Source organism: Falco naumanni, chromosome 3 (assembly GCF_017639655.2).
Source record: "Falco naumanni isolate bFalNau1 chromosome 3, bFalNau1.pat, whole genome shotgun sequence".
Classification (NCBI taxonomy): domain Eukaryota; kingdom Metazoa; phylum Chordata; class Aves; order Falconiformes; family Falconidae; genus Falco; species Falco naumanni.
This window is the reverse complement of record NC_054056.1, coordinates 99451575-99470669: the sequence shown is the minus strand read 5'-3', so window position 1 is coordinate 99470669 and position 19095 is coordinate 99451575. Positions and strand designations below refer to the sequence as shown.

Sequence of the window (19095 nt, the reverse complement as noted above, 5' to 3'; positions counted from 1 at the left end):
GAATTTACTTGAAGTCAAGTGGAATCTGGTAAAGGTAAACAAGGGTAGCTTGTGCTGCTCTCCTAGCTAACTATTTACCTGTTTGTCATTCCCTTCAGGTTAAACTTTAGAAGTGTGTCTGATGGGGAAATGTCAGATTTAATGACATTTACTGAAGACTATAGTAATCTTTCTGTTGATTTCACTTGGTGCTGGATTATGCTGTCATATGGTAAAATTAGTGACTGCCATTGTATTTCTGCATGGTCTTTTAGCCCTCCAGTGCTGTTCTGTGGCTTTGACTGATTTGAAGAGATATTCCAAATAGTGTATTGCAGGAATCTACTGCAAACACTGGACCATTTCTTCTATTCCATTTGTCATGCTCACTGTGTCAGTGTTACTACAGTACAGTACTACAATTGTCACTTGAGTCCTTTACCAATCTTGGAGAGCTTTTTGCTGCCTTTCTTGCTTTTCCTTCTTGTTTTTCCCTTGCTTGTGGAGCAGCTGTATTAATGCAGTTCTAATTTACTTAATGCTAAAATGGGCTTGTTCCTATACAAATAACACATCACTTTAATTCTATAAATAGAAACATTCTTGTGTTACTTGCAAAGAAGGCAAATGCAGTGATTGTTTCAATGTACTTAGAACCAAAATCAAACTCAGTATAAAAATCCACACTTAAAGTTCTCTCAGGACAGAATTTTAAAAAACACCCTTATCTAATCAGTGGCTTTATTTCAGATAATCAAGTTCTTCTGTCATTTTCTTGGCATGGAAATAATTTCAAAGAAGAAAAAAAGCAAAATTATGTCATTCATTAAAAATTATGTAAGAAACTATGTAATGAAATTAGCTGTATTATCTTTAGTGAACAGTAGAGACTCTCAGTGAGATTACTGTCGCAAAGATATTTCTCTATCAAGAAAAAGCAATTAAAAACAGGAGAAGAGAAAACATTCTTTACTTTGTTTTTCTTTAGCGGAAAAAAAGAAATCTTTCCCACACTGCCTTATGCCTACCTGTTTATAGATAGACAGCAGAATATGACAGTCTCTTCTGACTGACACACAAAAAATGCAGAAAGCAAACCAAAAACTTCAGAGAAGTCTTGTTTGTTAAACAAACTGTTATTTCTACTACTGCTAAACAAATGTGAATTTCAGAATAGTGAATCTTCATTCTGCACTTGTATCTTGAGGTAAGAGATCTGTTGGAATAAAGGAATAACCACTTTTATTGAATTACTACAAAGGACAGACCTGGATTTTGGGGGAGGGGATTTTTTTTTTCATTTAATCTCTGTTTTAATAAATCTGTATTGCTCATGGTAGATCTTTCGAAGCATTTATTTATAATGTCTCTTTCTTTGCTCTCTGAACCATACATATTTATACAGTTAATTTGCCACTTAGGTATTAAGTCTTTAATTTTTTGCCTTCACTGCATTGATACTGCCTACTCCAAATTTTCCTTGTGGTTTCCCTCACTCTGTAAACTCAAGTGGGACAGGTACTCATATATTCAGAAAAACACGAATGAGGACAGAATAGAAAAGTAAGCAAAATATACCTTTTTAGGAAAAAGAGCAGAATATTATGATGTAGAGACTATGCATCTGAGTTTTTAGTTTATAAAAACTCTGGAAAACTATGTACAACTAAAATGAACCATTAGAAGTTTTGATATAGGTGAATTTTAGACACCTGAATTTCAGGCAACTTCATATTGTTACAAATCTATTATCTTTCTTAATATTTGTGACCCTTGGAATGTATAGCACTCATTACATCCACACACATACTGCATGCACGCTTCTGAAATCAGTCTTCAGTCCTCAGTACCAAAACATTCTTTCTTGTCAATAACACAAACTACATATGCATTGCTTTTCCAAGGGATATCTGTGTACAGCCATGTTCTGGTATTTCCAGTTACACCAAGTCCTGTCCCAAAAGACAGCTGGAGTGGTACCTAGAATGGAATATTCCCTGGACCATACTCAGGTTTGTCTGGCAGAGGAATTACTGTTTGGAATAGTAGACACAAGTGAACAATCAGTCTAGGACTAGAGCCATTCAGTAATGCAGGGAGGGAGATATCCAAACTGACAGTGTAGGGATACTAGAAGTATCCAATTTCAAAAGCAAAAAATATGAAAAATAAAAAAGAAACAAATACTAGCTTCTATTGGGATATTTCATAGGTTTTTCACTGAGTGAGTGCTCATGAAGATATATATTTGATATTGACAGTGTTTCTCACTTTACATTGGGAAAAATGGGATCATAATAATTAGTAGCTGTGAACAAAAGCAGTGATAAAGATGTGGGTCAACCCTTTAAAAAGACAAAAGTTCCTAAATTTCGAATATCTAATATCAAATTTAGTGTGTGAAGAACATTAATCTTCAACAGAGAAAATACAAATAGTTTCCACCAAGCTGAAAGCAATGCAATGATATGACAAATGCATTTTTAACTGGTATATTTGCAAACACTTGTTCTGGCTATTTGGACATTAAACTACAATTTTCATGCTTAAACACTTTAGGGAGGACTGGTGCTACTCTTGATTTTATAAATAACATTAAAAAAAATATACTGACTTAAAATCTGAATAAAAAGAAAGTAAATTTGAATTTTCACATCTGGTTATGACTTGTTTCTCCTTTAAGGAATGCTGAGAAAGAGAATCAACTTCTGCAAGCCTTGTTTTTGAAAGTATTGTCACAAAGACGTTATATTTAATATGATATAATTTGAATAGCTTTTAAATTAGTAATCATAAGTGGCTGAATTTCTGCTAATTAAACTCTTTAAAGGAGTGTGTCCATTCCTACTAAGCAGAACTCTCTGAGGCATGTTTTACCCACAGTCTTTGAACAGAATTTCTGTTGACATTAATAGAAATTAATGAAATAGCAACTTATTGAAAAACATCAACGGATATTTTGATCTTGGTTTTTATCCTCTTGTTTAAAACAGAGGACAAATAAGGTTGAACATACCTCACTTAAAGGTGGAATCGATTTAAAAAAGCATTTTGGTCTTGTGCGAGCAAAACATGCACATGATTTCAGGCATAACTGACAAATCTAGAGCAAAGAAAACTCTTACTGGAGATTGAAACAATTAGGACAGCTTACATTAAAAATGAGAAGTGCAACAATACACAATAAAAATGTCAAAAAGTTGGATGGTGTAAAATATTCAGTTATGATTATTTTCAAAGTACATGAACAAGGAGTGCTTCAACCAAATTACAATGTGGCAAATTTAAAAGGAAATACTTTTCCATGTTTCATATCATTCCTGAATATCAGAATGACACTGAAGTCAAGAAACTGCGGAACTGAATGAAAATTACGAATTAGTTTGGCAATTCCTGTGTTCCCTGACAGATGACAATCTCAAGGTAACAATCCATAGCTTTAACTGGCAAGGGGTTGGTAGTGCAGTGTCACATTCAGTTTGAAAATAGACGCTACCTATTAAAGAAGACTAATGCAGTTGGTGAATTACATCCCCCTGCCCCCGCAAAATAATGCATTTGTATATGTTCAAAATTAAAATACGCACAGAAGAAACTAATATATTTTAAATTGCACAATTTATTTTCTGCTGTCTTATCTAGAATAAGGAACAAAATGACTTGAAGGTTTAGAAGTAGTAACACACTAGCCACTTTCATAATATTAAAAAGTTAATGGAAAATGCCAAGTATTATTTTTAGACGAGTCATATAGTACTGCAGCAGGAAAATGAGTTTTATTTTAGAAGGAGGGTGATTTTTAATTAGTGCTTTAAAATATAATATAATTCCATAAGAATATATTGCTTTCTGTGGGTAATTCTTGATGAGACAGCAGTAAGAGTAAAGCAAGCAATTTTAGGCAATGACTGTTAAAGGCACCACTAATCTTTATATTCATTTCAAAGGACAGGGAATCTTTCTGTGACCTTTTTACAAAGCACTAAGAAAGACAGGCCTCTGAAAGATTTCATCTTCTTGGGGAAGCTGAAAATAAAAACATTGTGTATGGACAGAGTTTTCAAGTTAATAGAATATGATTCATAAGATAACCAGAATCCACAGGATGATATTCTTACCTCTATTTTGACATGCTATGATGATAAATAGTAACCTGAGTGGCCTTGAAAACCTTTAAAGGATTTAAGAAGAATCCCTTTGAACAAATATGCAGGAGTCAACTGCAGCATTGTCTGCTTTGTAAAGCTTGCAAGCAGATTTGAGGACAGGGGTGTTTTGTTGGAGAACATAACACTTAGCCTGATAAAGCAGTAATAAGAATATCAATGACTTAAGCTTTGAAGTGACCAAGATGAGACAGGCTACCTTCTTACTTCTGTGTTGTGTCCTTGTGCAAGGCAATCAAAGTCAAATCCAGATCCACAGAGTATATTGTGTAAGAGAAAGAAAGCAATAGCAGCAACATCAGCAATTAATCTACTTCTTTAACATACTCACATCAAAACATGGTTGGTACAGCAAACCTTGCAGATGGAGACGTTGTTAGCATATATTTTATATGTAGCATATATATGTATAGACATGTATAACACATATATCATATATATATGTGACTACCGGATCCTTCCTTCTAGTAACTGTTACATCATTTTCTTACACGGCTGGTATCAGAAATCTATAACGTATCAGGTTTTGGTAGTTCTTGGCATTGAAGTTTGACAATATAATGAATCTCATGAGCCATACTGGCTTGTTTTGATAACCATTTATATCTTTAACTGAAACATACTATAACAGTTCAAATTATTTTTTCCATATGATATTTATGTATGAGTTTGTACATGTGTGTGTGTGCGTGCATGTGTTTGTACCTGTGTGCACACACTCATGAGCACATCAGGGATGCAGCAGAATAATTTAGTTACAGGGAACTCAGGTAAAGAAAATAAGATAATACATATATACCCTTCTGTTCTTCCATCTTGTTTCCTTTGTAGATTAGGTAAATTTGTTATGACTCCAAGCACAGGCTTACTTGATTTGCCCCCTTTTTTTTAGCATTAGGTGGGTAAGTATACTTGGTAGAAGCTTTGAAGAGCTCCAGATGAGATCATGAAACCTCTTTTGCTCACACTCGTAAAACATCTATCTTTTTATGTCCATTAACTAAAGGACTTCAGCAGTAAATGATGGGAGGTTGTAATCAAGCTATTTATGATACTGAAACATCAGTCAAAAGGGTTCACAGTTGGAGTGTGAGTACCACCCAGTAAAACTGAGCTCTAATTAATGTCCTCAGAGATCAAACTAATAGCAGACACACAACTCATTTTGGATTCTCAATGGTTTAAAGCTCTGCATTAGAGCTGAAACCACCCGGATCTATGATATTCCATATATTTATATTAACTAATCCCTTGCTCAGAAATCAGTTACCTGCAGTATCTCATCACTTTTGCCTCATCATCTAAAATCTGTTAAATCATTCAACAGCTTCCTGGTCATGCCTAGGCTTATGTTTGTTAAAACCTTCTCCTAGTTCTCTGTCTTGAGTACTTGCATTTATTTTTCCAAATTTTGGTTGATTCAAATCTGATGTTCGTTCTTGTCTGTATTATATCTGTTTACTGTTTTGCATTTTTATAACTTGAAAGTCAGAAATAAATCAACTTCCTTTGTTTCTTCTTCTTATGTAATGAGTTCTTTGCTGTCAATTAAGAATAAAATATTAATATATCTATAGCTGGAGCTTAAGGAAAACTTTGTGCTCATTTTCATATAATATTTTACCTTTGAATATGTGGGTAGATAAGCAGATAATTAATAGACTAAGTCAGTAATGGCTTTTCAGTGATAAGTGTTATATAATATCCATGAAAACACAGTATCTGCCCAACTTTGCCATAATTACTGTGTCCTATATTCTTCAGTAAAATTTAGTACTGATTTATAAAAAACCTAAAAGTAATAAAAATATGTCTTCTCCAGAATTACAGAGTAGTTCCTGTGGCAATCCAGGAGTTCCACCAAAGGGTATCTTGTATGGTACAAGATTTGATGTTGGTGACAAAATCAGATACAGCTGCGTAACTGGATATATTTTGGATGGCCACCCTCAGCTTACTTGCATAGCTAACTCTGTGAACACAGCATCATGGGACTTCCCAGTTCCTATCTGTAGAGGTAAGAGAAATGCTACAGTAATGTTCTCAGATATATATATATATATTAGTATGAACAACTTTAAATCTCTGGTTTAAGTATTGATTTTTAGACTGTGATTAAAGAAAGAAAAGCCTTTCTGAATATTTTGATTTCTTGCTTATATACATGATGTATCTCAGCATATACATCTACTAGTTTTTAAGTCAATATCCTATTACAATGATATTTCTAATTTATTTTAAAATCTTTGTCATGAAATAAGAACTAGAAACTTGGGAACAAGTAGGATATAACTGTGTTCAATGCATTTACAGCTATGGGAATGTGAATTTGGGATCCATTACTACTTCCTAAGGACTGACTTTCTGTCAAGTATTAACTTGGATTTTGAGGAAACAGAAGTTTGTAATAACCAGAACAATTACTTCCCTCATACTCAGGCAGATTTGATATCTTATGATTTCTATACAGGATATCCCTTGTATTCTAACAAATATTGTAGGTCAAATCCTTTTCCCTTGTTCACATGAGAAATATAGCAGTACTAGGGAATCATGTTTTATGGGTAAATCTTATTTTCTGAGACTGTTGGAGAGGAATAATGTTTGCAGAGTAATGAAAGGACCTAAACTGACAAAATGGAGAAATTATCACTACTATACACATCCAAATACAATAAAGATAGCATTTTGATGAAACACTGTTTTATCAGGAAAGCTTGAGATCCTTTTCTGGATTCACAGGTTAACTTTACAGAATGCAACATTTGTATTTGTCTAAAAAATTTGATGTGGTCTTGCAGAAGCTACAAAACCATTTCAACTGAATTAAAAAACTTTAATAAAAAAATTGATTAAAAAAATATCGGTTGGTTTAAAACCTGGTTAACCAGTACCACAAAAAAGTAGTTATATATGGGAAATGTGCCCCATTGGAAATACCATTCTATTGTTTCCTATTCTTGGCTTGGAGCTATTTAATATGTTTATCCATGATCTTGAAGAAAATACAGTTATTACTAATAATACTATTTTCTATAATACTATTTTCTAGTAAAGTTATTTGCAAGACCTGAAACTTCCCCTCATACTTCCCAGAAAAATGCTATTTAGTAATGAAGAAGATACACAATCAAGACATAAATCTAAATTTTGTTTGTGGAGGTGATCATAAAAAAGATTTTATGAGAATATGTTAACTTGCACAAAACTTTTTGTAACAAAGTAGAAGGCTAATGGACTTCACTGTAGACCATTGTTCAAATTCTTGATCTGCCGATTTTGAAATGAATTAGCATTAAAATTGTACTGTTAAATAAGGAAAATTAAAGACTTGAACCTTATTCTTCCACCTGTCAGTCAGTCATCACAGTCACAGTGTTACACATGCATTCTTTTTACATAACATTTTTCAGTATAACTTTGGATAATTTTGTTTTTATTCCAAGGGGATGTGAAAATACAGAGTGTAAATTTGAATCGGAATGATAAGCTCCCAAAATAGTCCTGTGCTTAAACATAAGTCTAATGTGTAAGCAGAAGACTGTCACATAAGAATATGAAAAACACATTTCTTTTTATTCATGATTAGAGACGTCATTATCTGAATAGTGTCAGTCTCTAGGACAAAACAGATTTGACAGTTTGGAAAGGATTCAGAAAAAGAGGAAACAAGTTCTGTTAGGTTTCAAAATTAATTTTGTCTAGAAACTCAAACTTTTCAGTGTATGTGAAAGAGGATGAAAAGGTGACTGGATTTACTGTAGAAAATCATGTAGAAGGAAAACACTTTCTGGAGAGGACAGTTCTCTAATCAATAGCATTGAAGAACCTAAGTGGTAAAAGCTTGACAAATTAAAAAAAAAACCACAACAAACAAACCCCAAGGTACACATTTTAATAACAGTGGCTATGAATTATTGAAATACAACCTAGGAATGTAACACATTCTTGATTTAATTTTTAACATCAGGCATAATGTCTTAAAGGCTTAATGCACGAAATTACTGTTAAGGTATTTTTGTTCTATGTTCAATAAAAAAAAATTAACTAATTATTTTCAATAGTACTTCTACAAGTGTATGTTTGATATCAGAAACATCTAACTTTACATTTAATACAGAGACCCTTGTGGTTCCATTCTAATGAACTTGTCCTAATTTTGTCTAATGCAATTATCCAACACAGAATTCTGCAGAAGGTTGTTAAAGGTGATTACCCACTAATGAGCTTCTTATCGCTTTCTCATTGCCATGGAGACTCTCTTTGATTAAACTAAAGAGTTCCTCTGATAAATGTCTTATTGTTCCCTACCAATGGTTATTACATCTAAAACAGAGAATCTGGGGACAAACAAGTGAAGTGGTGTTTAGTTTTGAGAGTCTACATGTAAGAGCTAGTTTTTCTCAACACTAAACAACTTGACTATGGGTTCTTTGTACATGGCCAGGTCTCTTTCAGACATGCATATACTGGGTGTTAATTTTAATATAAATAGTTGTATTGGGGTAATAGAGAGTATTTAAATGCCATGACCTAAGAAATGTCATTATCTGATAGTTAGAAAAAAGCCCCAATAGCAAAAAACTATAGTTTATTCAATATTAAACTCTTTCTCTGTGTGTTTGGTTTTTTTTACCTATCGGAAATAAACTGAACAAAGCTCTGAACTTAAAACATGCTTATATGTCAGCAGGGTCATCTGTGTGTAAATGTCATTGTCATCTACCACCACTTGTAATTCAGAACAATTAAATTTGGAGAGTAATTTTCATTTAGATCATTCTTTTTACATTGCCTTCACTTTGAATGAAGAGATTAGGAGGATGTCATGCTTTTGTTTTAGTAATACAGTTCTCACAGATTGATGTGAGGAATTTCATTGGAATCAACAGTGTTTTGTGTTGCTACAAACATCCATACATAAGACCCCATTAAGTGCTTACGGTTTCAGTTTGGTGCGTAACACCGATATTTGTATTTTTTTAAGTTATACATTTGGGGGCCAGATTTTATTCATTAAGAAAAGTTATTCCTCAGATGGGTTCCTTTTTCTTTACTAATCTCCATAGCATTGTATTGCAAAATCAGTGCACATACATAGCAATTGCTTTCTTTCATATCCTGTTTCTCAGTGAACATAGTTCAAATGCACAAAGCTTTTCATCTGTCATTTGCATGTTCTAATGCACATTAAAATACTTAAAATTTTATTAGCTTTAGAAGGACTGCAAAAATAATTAAAAGAAAACCAAATTGGATTTATTATGTTGTGGTCAATTATACTGTGCACAACCCATGACTAGTTTTTAAATAAAGTCTTCTTCCCTGACAAATTAATTTTGATAAGGTTGTTTTCAACAGGAAAACATGACAGCAGCTTTATCATACCACCTATTCCTGAGATAATGTTGCAGCTTGCAGATTCTCCATAATTCAGCAAGCTACGAATAATTTACTGAGGCTAATAAATAAAGTTACATTTATATATAATATTGTCATTTTATAAAGACACTTCTAATTAGACACTTTCATAATCAAGGAAGTATTCTGACTTTCATATTTTTCTTATGCCAGGGTAAAATGGATGTTTTAAGCATCTTCATTCTAAAACTCTTTTTTTTTTTTTTTTTTTTTTTTTTTTTAGAATTCTGAAATTGCAAAACCAAAATATAGTTTTATTTATATGCCTACAAGTTCAGTTAACTTTTTTTCACTATTGCCAATACATATAGATACAAAATATTTGCCAGTATAAAACTTCTCCTCACATTTTTAACAAGATGTTTTATCTTTCCACTCTTTTGAATTGATGAACATTTTGGTCAGACAAGTGCACATTGAACTACACTCTAGGTACTTTTTTTACATGCACAAAATGAATCTCTGCTTTTTTTATGTGGGAGGATATTGAGTTATTTTTCCATATTTTGTCATGATAGGTAAAGACTAAAGAGGGTGTTACTAGATTCCAAGTCTGGGAATTCTGTAATTCCTCTGCAACATAAATATATGCACATATAAAGACATATTTATTTCTGCCTGTCTGTATAGATGTATACTTAATTGGTTCTTCTTCAGTAAATTTATTCAAAATAAACTGGATCAAGATATTTATAAGTTCATGTTTTAAAAAGTGATTTAACAGGTATAAAAATTTAATATTAGACTATTCAGCTCACAATTGAAGTGTTTGACTATTTCCTGTGCGCAGAACACACTGTAGAGGAAAATTTGTTAACTGCAAGTCACTGGTATGTATAATTCTGTGATTGCATAGATATATGACTATAGTAGGTATTTCAACTATGTGAGGTAAGTTTGAGGTCAAAACACTGAATCTTAAAATAAAAGTATACCTAACCCTCCAGTACACTTTCTTGAAGAGATATCTGTTTATAAAAGGCCCATAATAGTATGGAATTCTGGAGGAAAAAAGGAATTAAACTTCACATAACTACTAAGAAATATTCATAAAACAATGTAAGCATTTCACAGACAGATAAATCTGGTTGCAGGTAGGTAAATGATTTTATGACAGTGTGGCAAATAGAACCTAGTAATATAAGCAGTAAATATGCTGACTCTGCCTTTGTGTCTTTGTTGTAAACTGGGTTTTGTAGGCTGTGGAGAGAACAAAGCAGGAGATAAAGCCAAAGTACTGCACTTTATGCCATGCAGTGCATTAACTACTGAAACTGACAATGTACACAAAGGAAAATGAAGTGTACTAAGTTTAAAGCAGGAATAAATTACATCTCATGGGGAACAAGCAGGTTTTTTGTCTGAAGCCAGTTCTTATATACAAACAGTTGTTACTGCTTCTTCTTGGGAAAAGCCCCAGCAAAGCTGTGAGAGACTAGACTAAAAACATGTTGGATTAATAAAAGAAAGTTAAAAAGAAAACCAACAAAAATATTTTATAGAATGATGTATTTGTATATAAGACATGAAAATGACTTGACACTAATAAATTTTTTTAAAGATTGTTCAACAGATCCTTTTTGGGACATTATAAATCAGTGGCTTAGAATGGCAACACTCATGGTTGGTGCATTACAAAATGTAACGTGTCTACAGATGGCAATGATGCTCCTCTAGAATTAGAGAAGTTAATTAAGGGGGAGGTGTGGGGGTGGAGTGAGAAATGAAGGAAAAGGTCTACTATTCTATTGAAATAGTAGTATAATATAAATGTAGTGTGTTTTCCAGTAGAATGCTGTGTGCTTTCAAGCAGGGCCCAGAAGCTCTGCAAAAAAACACCCTGAAAGACTTTTTTTTAAATTAAGAAAGTTACCTCATGTTGCATTGAATTCTTGCAGTAAAAAAAAAAAAAAAAACAAACAACTTGGTGAGCTCTTTATTTTAGTTGTCTTTAAAATGTCTAATTTTTTTAGATCAATAGAATCAAACTTCTTTGTCTATGAAAAGCATTGAAACTGCTCTCTAGTAACCCTACCATACTTGTCTCTTCACATTATATTATTGTTATTCTCGGGATAGTATCTGGTTCCCATAAATACACAGTCTACTTATGTGAACAAATATATTTAAGCCTGAAGAACAGGAAATAACCACATGAATTTTATCATGTGATCAGATCCATGGATTTCTTATTATTCAAAGTAGTGGTGAAACTACTGAATTATTTAAAACTAGTCTAAATCATTATTCATTTATTGTGAACCAGGAAATTGGTACAGAAATATACATGTTTATTATGTCAGAAATACCATATATTCTTAAAACTAACACTAAAATATACTAGTTTTACTGTACTAATAGTGACAATATTAGCATTACTAATATATGTAGTGTCTATTAAATATACAAGCTGATATATATACTGAATATATATATACTGAATATACTGAAAATATACAAGCAATAATAATGATCTAACACAGCGTGCATTCCTTAACCAAACGTTGTGAGATTAGTTTTAATATATTAGATTCATTTACAAACCCTGTGTTTGTTCATTTATGACAATGATGGCCACATAACTAAGTTCTTATAATGGGTGGAGAACTGGAAGTAGTGATTGTGCTCACATGTGAAAACTTAACAATGTGCAATGATGTGCTACTGTACTGATGATACTTTAAAAAAAATAATCATTACTAACTTCTAGAGAACAAACTCAGTATGGAAACCTTTTGAACAAAAATAATTTTATTAGTTTTTTTCTTTTATAAGTTAGGATTTAATTTTTCAAAGGGTGATTAAGAGATATACAAAAGATCAGGATATAGTTAACAGCTTAAGAAGCTATACAAAATAACTTAAAATGTTTTCCTTATTTTTCCTTTCATTAGAAATGCATATGTCCAGGTCAGAACATTCATCAGAAAATCAGAATCACAATTTCATTTGGTTTAAGTGGTTTGGCTTTCACATCCTCATGGCATTTCAGGAATCACTATCAGTAGTGAAGAGATCTGTCCTAAGATCCATTAGAAACTTAACATTAGCAGTGGAAAAACCCTTAGCTGGAATGATATAGTCCAGAATAAAAAGATATTTGGATCAAAGTAATTAGCATTCATCAGTGCAGTAACTGTCCTAATTTGAAAAACAGGCCTCTCAAATTACATCTCCAAACAATATATAGAGGACTAAGGACAGCAGCAGGACAGAACAGTTTCTAAATAAATGAAATTATGTTCAGAAGAAAGTATATGTAATTATTCCAGAAATGAAAAGTTTGCAGACAGTTGGGAGTCCACACAAAAGTAGGGAAAAGACGACATAACTATGCATTATCTTGCTACTTTTCATGGGAAAAGTACCCAAAGGTTCAAATTTAATAGTTATAATGATTGATATAGGCAATGAAGAAGGAAAGAGAAAGACCAGATTTTAAATTCAAGAAATCTAACCCAGTACTAAACAAAATAAAACTTGAATACCAAAATGTTTGAGCCCACAGTTGTGTTCAAGGCTGGGAATTGTGACTCCTTACTACAAGCAAGTAGGAGTTAGTGGGGGTGGTTAATGGAAGGATTAAAACACTGATTTTATATCCTATTTTCTTAAGAATTTTCTTATGAAAGGACAAAGGAGATAGAAGTAAATGACGCATTGACCATATTCTCATGCACTATTGAAATTATGTTGAAAAATCATCACTGAGGACAACATAACAGTAGGAATTATACTTGCAATTGAAAAGGAAGATTGCTTTGAAGGATCAAAATGAGTGCAAGAGAAGGAGGAACTTGGAAAAGTAAAATACTGGATTAGACTGATAATTCGTAACAACTTTAGCAGTATGTTTTGGTAATATGTACAGTGTAGTCATCAAAGCATTTTACCAGCAATGTTAATTCCAGCAAAGCCCCAGTCTTTCACACGTGATTTGAAACTAATTTCTAATCAAGTTTATTTGTTAGAAACCCCTAAAGACTCTTTCAAGAAGATAGGTATTAAATGTATCACTCTAGCCCAGTTCCAATTCGGGCTAGTAAATTCTTCTTATGCTAGGTAATTCTTTCCCTGTAACATCTTTAATTATTAGGTTAATTTTCTATGTGGCATTCTTGAATAAATCTTTTCTAGTGATCAATTAACATAAATAATATTTGTTAAATAATTTAAGATACATTGCAAGTAATTACTAGTAAATCCCAGGTTCATTAACACAATTTACTAATCCACTTAATCCAAAAAGCTTTTGCTGCCACAGGCTTTTAAATAGACTTATATATTTTCCTCAGATTATTGAAATTATGGCTCGATAAAACTTTCTGTATCTCTCAATTTCTGCCTAAAATTAGAATTTACCTGGATACAAATGGAAATTGTGAAAATATTATTCAGTATTGAAGTAATGATTTACAAACCCTGATTTATAACTCAGCTGTAATTACATCTGGAAGGCACAAGTCATAACAAATTATTTCTTTGAACAGTCTTTAAAGCCCTTCAAATATTACTCTGAGAGAACAATTGACTGGCAGTAGTGTTTTTTGCAGGCAAAAGATTTCATTGCTAGAAATCCAGCATGAAATTTTAGCATTCTTCAAGACTGCATCTCTATTAACCTAGAGAATGATTATTGATTTGCCTATGGAACATGAATCTTGCTCTTCAGCATTAATTAATCTTTTTGTTCTCACCATTAGCAGGAGTGTTGCTGGTTTATTTAAATATTAAGACAGCCTGGTTTTGTCTTGTGAGATGGATTTCAGATCAGTAGCCTGTTTTAAAAGAAATTATATTTAAAATTGTCCACTGGTGAAGGAGACTGAAGATGGTTCAGTTGTGTTACAAAAATAAATTTAGAATTTCACAGAATGTAGTCAACTTCTTATTTGGCTCTGTAAATTCAGAGGTTAAAGCCAATGCGCTATAAATTCTGTTGACACTGGAAGGGCATTTAAATATAATACAAGCTGGAGCACAGTTTTGCCAGCTGTGTATGAAACATTACATTGTATTGAAGTTGGCCAAGGAAGGCCCAACAGCACTGACTTAATCTCTTACAGAACTCACTGTAATGAACATATAGATGTCTGCTCTGTTAACTTATCATGTATGACGGCTTTCTGAGTTTTGTTCAGGAAGAAACCTCTGATAGTAGATCTATACAAATTTAGCACATAAAATTTCTTTCACATTTCAATCAATCTGTGGAACTGACCTTATTTCACCAGAACAGAGTTTTTATGGGCAAAGGTTCTCTTTGCTGCTCTACATTGTAAAGTTGATGCCAGTTTCAAAGATGGTTCAGGAGGGGGAAAAAAATTTTAACTATGAGAATTTTAAAATCACTAGTTGCTTCATCAGTTTAACCTTCCTAATCCCAATACTCTTAACACTGGCTTGTATTTTACACTTCAAAGAAAGAAACTTCCTGCTGTGCATGAATTCTTTCCATGACACAGTTTTATCTTATCTTTCATTTCGAGAGTTTGATGTTATGTCCCAACCTTATAAACTCTATATTTCCTATAACCTTTTTCCCATATCATTGTAAGTATGGATATTTTAAATTTTTGTACATGTTTTAGAACCTTTAAAAACTCTTTAAAGTGTAGTGAAAAAAAAATTAATATGGTCTTTTTTTTTTGAGGTCTCTAGTTCTCAGTTTTTTCTTCTTGAGTAAACCATGATGGTTTTTTCCATGAGGAAAAAAGAAACCTTTATCAATATCAATAATTCATACTAAGTAATCCAGTAGAAAAGGATATAACTTTAAACTAGGAGCCATAGGATATGGACACCTTGGTCCACATTTAAGTTAGGTAGAAGTGGACAGGGGTCAAAAGCAAAAGGTGGAGAGTGATGGGATTATGGGAAACTTCAGAAATGATACAGTAGGGTGAAGAGACATCTGACATCTGCCTCAAGTCAGCCTGGGACACAAGCAGAAGGAACTGCAGAGCTCCATGTGTGGTCACAGAACAGTAACTGAGACATGGTGGGACAGCTCATGTGGCTTGTGTGGTAAAGGATGGATACAAACTCCTCAGGAGAGGCAGGCAGAGAAGGTGGTGTGGTAGCCTCTGTGTGAAGGAGCATCTTGGATGTATGTATCTGCTGTTGGAAGTACAGAATGGGCTGATTGAGAACTTGTGGATCAGAGTCAGAGAATAATAGATCACAGATGTTACATTGGGAATCTGTTACACACTACTGAATAAAGGTGAGGAAATGTGTGAGGTGTTCTTTAAACAGCTCAGGAAAATCTCTAATTCACAGACTGTAGTTCTCATGGGACTTTATTCATCATGATATATATTGAGAAGGCAATATGGCAGGATGCAAATAGTAAAGATTTCAGAAGCTTTTAAAGAATCCATATCTATGTTTCACAGCAAGATTTATTCCCAGTAGATACTTGTCCAGATAGTCCTTTAAAAACTTTCCCATTTTCTCTAAAGCAGTGTTTTCCCATATTTTATTTATAATATTATTAGAAAGGGGTTTTATCTTTTATACTACGTTAATTTTTCTTGCTAAAATGTAGGCATGCTGGTTTCCTGTATATATATAGCTTTGTACCTGTGCACATTACAAAACAATTATTTTCTTTGCAATTTCATTTTGCTTGTTTAGTTTTGGTCTTTTCTTCTTTTACTACAATATTCCAAATATATGCTTACTTCACAAATCCTGCTTTTAAGGCCACTAGTAATTTTTGTTCATTTCCTCTAGATTGGTTTTGATCATTACATGCTTTCTTTTGAAGTCTGGGTCTCCAATTAGCAAAGAGTAGATAAGAATTTTTGTGATTCACTGATCACAGTTCATAGTTACAGCATGCTGTATTCTGCTCTCTCAGGTGCTAGTGGGTCCAATTATTCACCTTGTTAGTCTATGAAGAAGGTTATTTTAATTCCTGTTTCACTTTTAAAATATTGTTCTGTGTTTAAAGAACATTCTTAACAAAAAATGTTTTCTTGATTAGTTTTGGTTTTCTTTTTGTTTGGTTTTGTCAGAACAGATTAATTGCTGTATTCCAGGTAGATGGGCTAGGCTTTTATCTTTCTGTATTGCCCATGGAATTAATCACTTGTGGTAAGGCACAAATAAAAAGTCTCCAGGTGCTGTAGACAAATTTGGCCGAAGTCCCGGAATCATATTGTGTTTATTTACTGCAATCTATAAATCTCTAGGCTGGCCAATAATACAGTGCCAGGTTCCAATGTTATAACTCTATGAAGTAAAACCCAAAGTGCACACATTTATGGGAATAATGTTGTGGTTCAACTCTTCATTTGCTCCTATTTCATTTAATACAAATACTGAAAAAGAAATATTGGGAGATTTGGTTCTCCTGCATCTTTGGGCATCAAGAAAAAAAGCTGAAGCACTGCTTACTTCATGTCAAAATGAAAGTATAATGAAAATTACTTTCTATATATTTGTTCATCTGAACAGGATTAGGAAAAGCAGAGATTTGTGAGTAACAATGATGATTGTAACTTCATAAACAAACTGTTACGGGAATGAAAGTTCAAAGGGCTCTTCTCACTTATCCAAGTCATGTGGACATCATCCATACACCAAGGGTTTTATAAAGTGTTCAATTTCTATCGTTACCAGGGAGAAGAAAGACTGAGGTCAAATATTATAATCATAAATAAACACTAGCACACTAGGAACCTAGGTAAATCAAATTAAAATGTCTGATACTAAGATAAGGTTTATCACTCATAAATGGTACAGAAAAAAAAAATAATAAATGGATTAAGAGTACTGCTTCACTGAAGAGAGAAAGCAAAATAATGAACAGCAGAATAATGAATAACTGGCTGCTCCGGATGCTCAAAGTACAATAATGACAGTTCTCTTTTCTCACATCCTGATGATGCAACTGCTAGGATAGTTGGCTCTTTTCATGTAACATGCAGTTATGTGTCACTCATAGTACAGGATTAATAATTCCAGTGCTGTCATCTGCCTTGTTTAATTGCACAGCCTCATTTAAGATGCAGCTAAGTCAGTGAGTTGACTTGTCAACAATTTGCTCTTTCTAGCTGTTCCAAGCAGCCATGCTTGCTCTAGTTATTCTGGTTGTTCTGTTATCCACTTTTCCTGGTCGCTGTAGCTCTTAAAGTAAGCCTGAATTGTGTAAGAAAAACAAGTATATATAACAGCTATATGTGCATATTTAGAAAAAACCCTACTATTTAAAATGACCTCTTAAAAAGGACTTTGATCCCTCTCCTTGCAAATGTATGATTTACTTTCTGAGTCTGTAAAGTCTTGCCCTAAATAAAGGTCAGCCACTGCATGCCTCACACTCAAGTGTAGTTTGATGGCTCTTTGGGGTACTATTTTTAATGTTATTACTGGTATAACATTTTCTTTATTATAGACTTTTTTTTTTTTTTTACTAGAAATGTACTCAACTATTATCAAACATCTTTTCTTATTTTTTTATATTTTACAGTAAGCTGTGTTTCATTTTACTTGCAAATGGCCTTATGATCATCAGATGAAAGATATTACAAGTTACTTATTTTTGTGAAGTATGTGGGACACTACCTCATTACTATCATTCTGTTCTTTTCACTTCTGTAGGTATCAATTAAAAGGTATTTCCTTCTCTGTAATAATTCTCCTAAATTAAAACCAAAAAGCAGTCTCCCCCAGTTCCCTTACTGATGCAGCTGTTTGCATGCAATATTACACTTTGTTAGATAGAAAAGGGAAAAAAAACCCCAACCAACAGCCATCCCAGTGATTTGTACAATATTTTTCTTTATTTCTGTCCCAATAGTGATGTTTTTCTATTTGCCCAGAAAGCCTCAATAAATCAGGTGTTCTTTTTCACATACATGTAACTATTTCCCACTGTTATTTTAAGAATTATAGTCATCAAAAAGGCCAGAGTGTACTCCATGCTTCTTGAGTTAAATTGGAGATATTTGAGATATTTCAAGATGACAATTTAACTTGTTCATTTTATGTAAGAGTACAGAATCTACAGCTAAGATTAAGCTTTCCTAGGCTTTGGAAAGTTCAGGATAGTTTTTGATGGCCTTTCTGCGGTGAGCCCATCCATTCAAAAAATCAGGTACAGGTGCTTAAAACCTTTGCAAGCAAGTTATTTTTGTTCTTCAGTATGATTTTTCCTCTACATCCCTCATCACTGGTATTTGAAAATGATACTACAGTAACATTTAGTATAACTAAGCATAATTATTGTATACTACTTAAACACTGTATACTACTAGCTAAACTTAACTACTGTAAACCTAACTACTGTAGTTTAACGACAGTTAAGCAATGTAGTGCATAGGTGTATGAATTTAGATTCCTGCAAAGTTGAACTAGGTAGTTTCCTTGGACAAACCTTGATTTTAACATCTATTTTTACAGTACTAAAGAGCTAAAAAGAAACTAAGGAAACAGAGTTCAAATTACTCAGAGTATAAGAACTATAGCTGGAAGGTGTTTTTTTAACCAAACTTTTTCTACATTTTTATGTTTCCCTTTT

General features: G+C 32.9%; 1 protein-coding gene across 2 annotated transcripts in view; it reads left to right on the top strand.

Annotated features, from left to right (window-relative positions):
* CSMD3 (CUB and Sushi multiple domains 3) overlaps positions 1–19095 on the top strand; it is a 726030-nt gene that overhangs the window by 154213 nt on the left and 552722 nt on the right. For both annotated transcript variants that reach the window (XM_040588420.1, XM_040588419.1), the window contains exon 4: positions 5968–6162. In XM_040588420.1, coding sequence (XP_040444354.1) covers positions 5968–6162 — 195 coding nt within the window. The remainder of the gene's footprint in view (positions 1–5967; positions 6163–19095) is intronic.